At 38.8% G+C, this 9,134-nt stretch overlaps 1 protein-coding gene across 1 annotated transcript in view; it reads left to right on the top strand.

Annotated features, from left to right (window-relative positions):
* The window catches only part of CFAP44 (cilia and flagella associated protein 44), a 143,861-nt gene that overhangs the window by 38,350 nt on the left and 96,377 nt on the right, over positions 1-9,134 (top strand). The window contains exons 14-16 of the mRNA XM_029939323.1: positions 884-1,093; positions 1,739-1,849; positions 7,571-7,732. Coding sequence (XP_029795183.1) covers positions 884-1,093; positions 1,739-1,849; positions 7,571-7,732 — 483 coding nt within the window. The remainder of the gene's footprint in view (positions 1-883; positions 1,094-1,738; positions 1,850-7,570; positions 7,733-9,134) is intronic.

The raw sequence follows: 9,134 nt of genomic DNA, 5'->3' as shown, positions 1-9,134 counted from the left end.
TAAGGTAGCTGTCTCTTCAAAGGTCTCCCCAAGGTCTCCCTGCACCCTATCTAGGCCATCTCAGTTATGTTTTGCACAATGTATTTAGAATGGCTTTTTTGAACTATCATATCTGATCATGTTACCTCCCCCAACCCACACATACCCAAATCCCCAACTAAAAACCTTTTAATGGCTTCCCACTGCTCTTGGGATGAAAACTATCCTTAATGTGACGTATAAGCCACTTTGTGACCTGGTGCTTGCTTATCCCCATCTCTAGCCTCTTGTGGAAGCTCTCTCACTCAGTATGCTGTAGTCAAACTTTTTCCTGAGTTACATTCTTTCCTGCCACATGACCTTTCCACAGCTATGTCTTCTGCCAGGAGTATTTCTCCCACCTCCCTAGACTTAGTTAATTTCTGGCCATCTTTCTGATCTCAGCTCCACCATCTCTTCCTTAAGGAAGTACTCAGTCTAGGTCAGCTTTCTTTGTTATATACTCTGAGATTGTTTCTTTCCTTTAGTGTTTATTTCTGTTCATAATTTAACATTCATCTGTGTGATTGTCCTCCCACTAAATCATAAATTCTGTGAAACCAGGGACAAACTGCTTATGCTCACCTTTGGGTTGCTGGTGATAGGTGCCTGACATGTGGTAGACAGATATGCCACCAATGTTTGCTCGAGAGCTTGAATTGCCATAGTTTCCCTGTCTCGTGATCAGCAATGAAAAGGAACCTTTCTAGAATAGATGGAGGTTACCAGAAAGTGATATAAGGAATTACCAGTGAGCAATCAATGTTAAATTACTTAGCTGAATAAAATGCAAAGTTATCTGTTATGTAGCACACCTTTCTGAATCAACTAATTTTAGATTTATTGCATCTAATTTTTATCCAAGGTAAGCTACACTGGAGCACAGATTATCGTAGGATTCGACGATGGAGTTGTTCGAATTCTGGAACTATATGATCCAAAAGGGCTCACAGTTTTTGCGGGACGGAAGAAAATTTCAGATGCAAATATTGATTTGAAACGGGTTTTCAAGCCCCATACTGCTTGTGTCACTGCTTTAGCTTATGAACGTGATGGAGAAATTCTAGCTACAGGGGTAAGTGGTAGATTTCCTTTTGTTTCCTATTGAGCTTTCATAGTTCAACTTGTCTTATTAGTCTTCCTACTTGATGTAACTTATTTGCTGAGGTACACTTGGTTTTTTTTTTTTTTCCATATGTGCACTTTTGAGAAAAACCCAGAGTTTGCTTTCTTTGTGTTCATATTCTATCAGTGTAGTCAGTGCATGACATTTCAAAAATTTCTTATAAATTGTGTTCTAATGCTTATTTTAAATAAATGGAAATTTTCAACTGGTAATTATGACCAATGCTTTATGCATAATCAATATTTTATCATATAGGTATGTTCTTATATAAAATTGCCATAAGTGAAGAGAACATGTAAATTTTTCATGCATTAATAGGGGAGCATGTGCTTTGTGGAGCTTTTTGTGCGTTGATCTATGTACAGGTATGGTGATCACTTTTTTCATGAAGATATTGGAACACTTGGTTTGTCAAATGTTCACATGGGGGAGATGAAGCAAATACTTGAAATAAGAAATTTCCCAGAATAACCTGGGATATACGATTATTATAGGTATAAATATACAGTGGGTATACTGCGACTGTTAACTGCTACTCTATAGAATAGATTTCAAAAAGAATACATATTTGATGGTTATTATTCTTTTTCTTAGAGTAAAGATCAAACCGTCTTCTTCTTTGAGGTAGAAAAGGATTATAAGCCGATCGGTTATATTACTACTCCTGGACCTGTTTGCCAGTTAGTATGGTCTTCAGTTTCCCATGTGAGTAATTATTGTCTTCATGCTTAACTTCATTATGCAATAATTTAGATTTATCTGGAAGGTAGAGAACAGCAGGTGGAATGATTAGTCCTACTCCTGGGTCCTACAGTGAGAGGCCACTGTAGCTTGGCTAGTAGAGGATCACTGAGGAGCCCCGTGTCCTATTCACTCAGTACCTCTTCTCTCTTCCATGCTCTAATTAGTTGGTCATGACCACCTCTCAGAACATTGGGTTATATCAGTCTTTGCCTTAATAACAATAGTGACTTTATTGAGATACACATGTTGTAATGTGTTGACTTAAACCTATCAGTCCTTTTGACATTCAGGAGTTCAGTTCTAAGGTCTGAATGTATTTGCCCTCATCTTTATCTCTTTGCTTCTCTTCTACCCCATTTCCACCTCCATTTTCTCTTCTAATCTTCTATCGGCTCTTCCCTACATCAGGTGGTGATTAGATATTGACTACTAGTCTTATTTAATGCCTCTAATTTCCCTAAGTTGAAGCATAGGGTAACTCAGTCATCTGAATATTGACTGAGTGTCTAAACCAGGGCTGTACTGGGGCTCTAGGGTAATAATAATGATGCACTGCATGGAAGTATTATAGTATTATTGAAGTAACATGTGTAACCTACTTTAAACTCTTCTAAAGAAAAGGGCTATAACAATATAGTAGTATCTAGAAAAAACTTTTTAAAAAATTAAAATACTCATTGTTTTCATTTTTGCTAGGCACTGATGTATTCAATAAGCAGTATAAAACAATCTCTTCTGAATGAGAAAAAATACACGTATTTAGGAAGTTAAATAACTACCACAGAACAATAAAAAGTTTCACAAGGGAATTGGTAACTAAAATATCAGTGGTATAGATAATATGTGCTTTGAGTATACAGCAGGGAAATATCAAGAAGGGATTAAATTAACATAAGTTGTTATTTTGTACTATTTTACCTTAATCTTGAGGAATTGATAGGATGTGGGTAGTTAGAGAGAAGGTGAGTACAGATGGTTTAGGTGAAGGAAATGAAAGCTGCGGAGGGAGCTCTGTGTTAAAGCATGAACACAACATGTGATAGTATGTATACCCTTTAGTCATTTCCTTAGATTAAAAGCCAAATATCCAAAAAAGTTATGAATGGTGGGTGGGAAGGGGGTAGGTATGACTACAGACGAGCCTCTTGAGGAAGATCTTTATGGTGATGGCATAGTTTTGCATCTTGAGTGTGGTGAATGGTTACATGAATCTACATATATAAAATGACATAGAACTATGTATTAATATCAATTTCCGGGTTTTCATATTATTGAATAATAGGTAACCAGTGGGAAAAACTGGATGAAGGGTACATGATTTCTCTCTGTACTATTTTTGCAACTTCTTGTGAATCAATAATTATTTCAAAATAAGAAGCTAAATAGGCATGAGACAAAACCCCCCAACATAATTCAAAAGTTATTTCAGGCAATGCTGCCAATTAGTGCTTGTATTTCTAATATTATTTGGGAATTACTAATGTCAAAGTAAATTGCCCTCATTTCACAATATATACATGTATCAAACCATCACACAGTACCTTAAACAATGTTATATTTCAATAGAGATGGGGGAAAAAGTCAATTACCATATGTAGCTGATAGACTGCATACTTTAGTTGTCTAAATAGCCATAAATGTTAGCTTCTACTAGCTCTCAATGGTCAGACCTGCCTTCCTGAATGCATTAAACTTTGGTCCATTATTTATAATTTGTGTTTCCAATAAGGAAACATGTGCACACAGAATCATTGTGCTTGCCAAGGTCACTACCATGATCACTTTGGGCAGATGAGAGGCAGATGGCTCTATTGGGCAGCTGTGTTCTAGACAACATGTTGCCAGGGCATGAAAGGCTATGTGGACGAGAGCTACGTAAGAGGTAGAACCAACAGAATTTGGTGATCTTTTGAATTTCTGGGGGTAAGTTTGAAGTGTCTAAATGAAACTCATTAGTTTCTCTAAGACATGTTCTTTTGCCTGTATTATTCTTGGGGCACTGTTCTCCCTGTGGCTGAAACTAGAAAATCTTGAGAGTCATTTCAGCCTTTTCCTTATCTCTAATCACCCTGCCCTTCAGTGGTTCATTAAGCTTCTTTGATTATGGATCCTAAACATCCCTGCCTCCTCTTTAATATCCTAGATGCAAACATAATACTGTACATAAAAGTAAATAGCATCAAATAAATGAAAGTGAAGTAAAAAATAATGGGCCATTTGGAGGAAATGAACAAACCCTGTTCCCACACAGTTTTTTTAGTGTTTATTTTTATTTTTTAATAGTTTATTATCAAATTGGTTTCCATATAACACCCAGTGCTTCTCCCCACAAGTGCCCCCCAACCATGACCATCACCCCTTTCCTCCTTCCCCCTCCCCCTTCAGTCCTTGGTTCGTTTTTGGTATTCAGTAGTCTCCCTTGATATGTGTCCCTCTCTCTCCCCCGCTCTCTTTCCCCATTCCTCTCCCCATAGTACCCTGCCAGGTCTCTCCTGTTAGACCTATGAATGCAAACATATGGTATCTATCCTTCTCTGCCTGACTTATTTTGCTTAGCATAACACCCTCAAGGTCCATCCACTTTGCTACCAATGGCCATATTTCATTCTTCCTCATTGCCATATAGTACTCCATTGTATATATATATACCACCTCTTCTTGATCCATTCATCAGGTGATGGACATTTAGGTTTTTTTCCATGACTTGGCTATTGTAGAAAGTGCAGCTATGAACATTGGGGTGCATGTGCTCCTATGCATCAGCACTTCTGTATCCCCTGGGTAAATACCTAGCAGTGCTACTGCTGGGTCATAGGGGAGTTCTATTGGTAGTTTTTTGAGGAGCCTCCACATTGTTTTCCAGAGTAGCTGCACCAGTTTACATTCCCACCAACAGTGTAGGAGGGTGCCTGTTTCTCCACATCCTCGCCAGCATCTGTAAGATGTATGGTATTGGCACAAAAACAGACACCTGGACCAATGGAATAGAATAAAGAACCCAGAACTGGACCCACAAGTATATGGCCAATTAATCGTTGACAAAGCGGGAAAGAGTGTCCAATGGAAAAAAGACAGCCTCTTCAACAGGTGGTGTTGGGAGAGCTGGACAGCAACATGTAGAACAGTGAAATTAGACCACTTTCTGACACCATTCACAAAAGTAAACTCAAAATGGATAAAGGATCTGAATGTGAGACAGGAAACCATAAAAACCCTTGAGGAGAAAGCAGGAAATAGCCTCCTAGACCTCAATCGCAGCAATTTCTTCCTCGACACATCCCCAGAGTCAAGAGAATCAAGAACAAAAATGAACCACTGGGACCTCATCAAGATAAAAAGCTTCTGCAAGGCAAAGGAAACAATCAAAAAAACCTAACAGGCAACCGACAGAATGGGAAAAGGTAGTGGCAAATGGCATATCAGATAAAGGGCTAGTATCCAAAATCTACAAGGAGCTCACTAAACTCCATACATGAAAAATGAATGATCCAGTGAAGAAATGGGCAGAAGACCTGAATAGACACTTCTCCAAAGAGGACATCCAGATGGCCAACAGGCACATGAAACAATGCTCAGCATCACTCATCATCAGGGAAATTCAAATCAAAACCACACTGAGAGACCACCTCACACGGGTCAGAGTGGCTAAAATGAACAAATCAAGAGACTATAGATGCTGGCAAGGATGTGGAGAAACACCCACGCAGTTTAGAATTGCGTAAATACTTTAAGGCAAAGGCCCAGCAGAATGTCAGGCTCACTTTCCTGCATTTTTTTGTTTCTCTGGGATCATGTCTTCTCAAGTCCTAATTTGTTTGTGTAGCTTTGAACTTCAGATTTTGTGTCTTCATCTCTGAGAGATGAAGCTCTAGGACACTGCCTCCTGTTTGGCTTCTAGGTCTCATGCAAAGTGTTGGCAATTTGTCCTTAGGAGGAAAAGTTGCAGAGGAATCCCTCACCTTCCCACTATCCAACATCAATTCCTGTTACCTCGGTATCCGCCTGCCCTCTTCCCTTTTTTAATGATAGAGGTGAGCTCTTCCTTCCCACACCGGGCCATTTCTGCCTCCTGTCCTTTGGATTGTACTCTCTCCCACTGTTTTCAAGACTTCATACTACTTGTTTTCTCTTTTCTGTCATATAAATTTAGCCTCACCTGTTTACTGGATCATTTCCACCAGCATTTAAATACAGTCAATCTTCCATGGTGGGAAAAATTCCTTGACCTGTTCTCCTATAGCTACTGCCTCATCTTTCTTCTGACTTTTCTAAGAAGATTATTTCTATTGACTCTTGCTAGTATCTACTCTAATCATTCGACCAAATCAGTTCCTGTGAAGACACCAGTGATATCGTCACATTTTCTATCTTTCTTGACCTCTTAGTCTTATTTGAATCTGTTGGACCCTTATGTTCTCTTTGAAATACCACTTCCCTTTGGCTTTTGTGACATTATGCTCTCCTGGTTCCCTCTTCCACATCTTGTCATTTCTTTTCAATCTCTCTCACCTAGTTCCTGAGTATTGTTTCCTTAAATTTCTGTTCTGATCTCTCTTTTCACTCTGTTCTCTTGACCTGGTTGATGCCACCCAAGCCCACAAATTCTTTAAAAGCCCATAGGTGCCTCAGGATATTTGCACAAGGTGTACCCTTTGTATAGCACACCCTCCAACCTTCCCATAACTTCCTGTGTAATTGTCTTCTACTCCTCCTCCACCTTGAAGCTTAGATGCCACTTTCCCTGGAAGCCTTATACAGCCTCCTTTGTGCTGGTGGCACTTCTGCAACACTTGTTACAGTTATAATTTACATTTATTTTTAGGATTTGTTAAATGACAGGCTCGCTCATTGGAGGTAAGCTACATAGTGCTAGACACTGTATTTATTTTTCTTATAATTTTACCCCTAGCCCACTACAAAATGCCAGATATGTAGTAAATAAATAATTATGGAATGACAAAGTGAATAAACATTTTGAATAATGTGTCTATGGAATATCAAGATGGGCCTCTGCCCCCCCTCCGTTCTTCCCCCATTCACACTGCCTCTCCCTCTTTCTCAACAATTAATAGGCATTAAAAAATGGGGATTTCCCATACACGGTTAAATATGTGATTTTGGAGCTCAAGAGAGAGGTCTGGCCTAGAGAGATAGATTTACTTGGAATTTAATTGTGAATGAATGGTAATGAAGCTTTTGGTTGGCCAAAAGATTTCCCAGTTTATGGAGTCAGAGGAGAAGAGGGAAGAGGACAAAAACCTTGGGAATGTCCACAATTAATGAACTTGGGCAGATAGAGGATAATCCATCAAAGGAGGCTGAGACTGTATGTGCCATCCACACACTGCCGATTTCCCCAGGCACCCCTAATTTCAATATTCCACCCTTCAGGCAAACATATTTCACAGCTGCATTTTTGGCTCAGAAAATGTTATGGCATCTATAAGGGAAACAAATCTAAATCTAATTTTAACACTTAGGTTATTAATAAAACATAATAGATGTTAACAATTGTATATTAGTGATTAATAAGATGATTTTTTACTGCAGTGAGGAATTAAGTATATTTCAAAAGTATACAGCATCTCTAGCAATGATATTTTTCCTGGTTTATAATCTTTTTGAACTATGCTTCTAAAAATTTGCCTAAATGTAAATGCTCATTTAATCTTTCTTTTTTAGCCTGAAAGTACTTTACTGATTTTCTGTGAGAATGGCTATATTCTTGAAAGTCCATTTCCAACTATAAAGGAGGAAGAGGAAGATCATGATGTAGTTTCCTATGAAATCAAAGACATGCACATAAAGTGTTTTCATTTCTCAAGTGTCAAATCTAAGATTCTGGTATGTAATATCCTTGAAGCATTATCTTCTAATATGTTTGGTCTTAGAATACAAAATGTCCTATAAAAGTGCTGGTGAAGTACAAAGAAGAATAAGACATATACCCTGACTTTAGAGAGTGTTTAAGCTGGTAGGAAACAGCTGACCATTGGAAGGCAGTAGCGAACACATGTCAAAATCACAGTGCAAGGAAAACAGTTTTAGGGGGTGTGCAGTGAAACAAATATATGATTTGAATGGAAGGGGAAGAGGAGATCAAAGATGACTAGATACAGGTGGCATTTAGTCACTTAGAAAATACAAAGGATTTTGAGAGGATGAAAAGGGAGAGGAAGGCAGTAAGAACTGGAATAATATCCCAAGGGAAGACAGAGATGTAAGAATTTCTGGTGCTTTCAGAAAATGAAGAATAGAATTGCAACAGAGAGAGGCAATATGTGGGAGGGATGTGGCAGGACTGTGTGACCTGCACATGGGCTCCTCACATACCAGCCAAGATGTTTCAGTGCAATTCTAAACCATTGAGATCTATTGTGAAGTGTTTTTTTCCTCCCTCTTCTCTGAAGAAATTGGCATTGAGTATAGTTGACCTATGTTACATTAGTTTCAGGTGTAAAACAGTGATTTAGCGACTCTATACATTGTGCTCTGCTCACCACAAATGTGGCTACCATCTATCACCATAGATATTATAACACTATTGACTACATTCCCTGTGCTGTACATTTTGTCCCCTTGACTTATTCATTCTACAACTGGAAGCCTGTACCTCTCACTCTTCTTTACCCATTTTGCTCATTATCTTGCCTCTTCTCATCTGGCAACCATTAGTTTGTTCTCTGTAGTTATAGGTCCGATTGGGCTTTTTGTTCTGTTTTTTAGATTCTACATATAAGTGAAGTCATATGGTAATTGTCTTTCTCTGATTTATTTCACTTAGCATTATACTCTAGGTCCATTCATGCTGTCCATATGGAAAGATCTCCTCCTTTTAAATGGCTGAGTGATATTCCATTATATGTCTATACAGCCTCCTCTTTTTTTTTAAATAGTTTATTGTCAAATTGGTTTCTATACAACACTTAGTGCTCTTCCCCATAAGTGCCCTCCTCCATCACCACCACCTCTTTTCCCCCCTCCCCCTTCCTCTTCAACCCTCAGTTCATTTTCAGCATTCAATAGTCTCTCAAGTTTTGCATCCCTCTCTCTCCCCAACTCTCTTTCCCTCTTCCCCTCCCCCGGTCCTCCATTAGGTTTCTCCTGTTTTCCTGTTAGACCTATGAGTGCAAACAGATGGTATCTGTCCTCTGCCTGACTTATTTCACTTAGCATGACACCCTCAAGGTCCATCCACTTTCCTACAAATGGCCATATTTCATTCTTTCTCATTGCCATGTAGTAC

The sequence above is a fragment of the Suricata suricatta genome, chromosome 5 (assembly GCF_006229205.1).
Source record: "Suricata suricatta isolate VVHF042 chromosome 5, meerkat_22Aug2017_6uvM2_HiC, whole genome shotgun sequence".
NCBI lineage: Eukaryota > Metazoa > Chordata > Mammalia > Carnivora > Herpestidae > Suricata > Suricata suricatta.
Note: the sequence above shows the minus strand (reverse complement) of the source record. Positions and strands in the feature narration are given on the sequence as shown.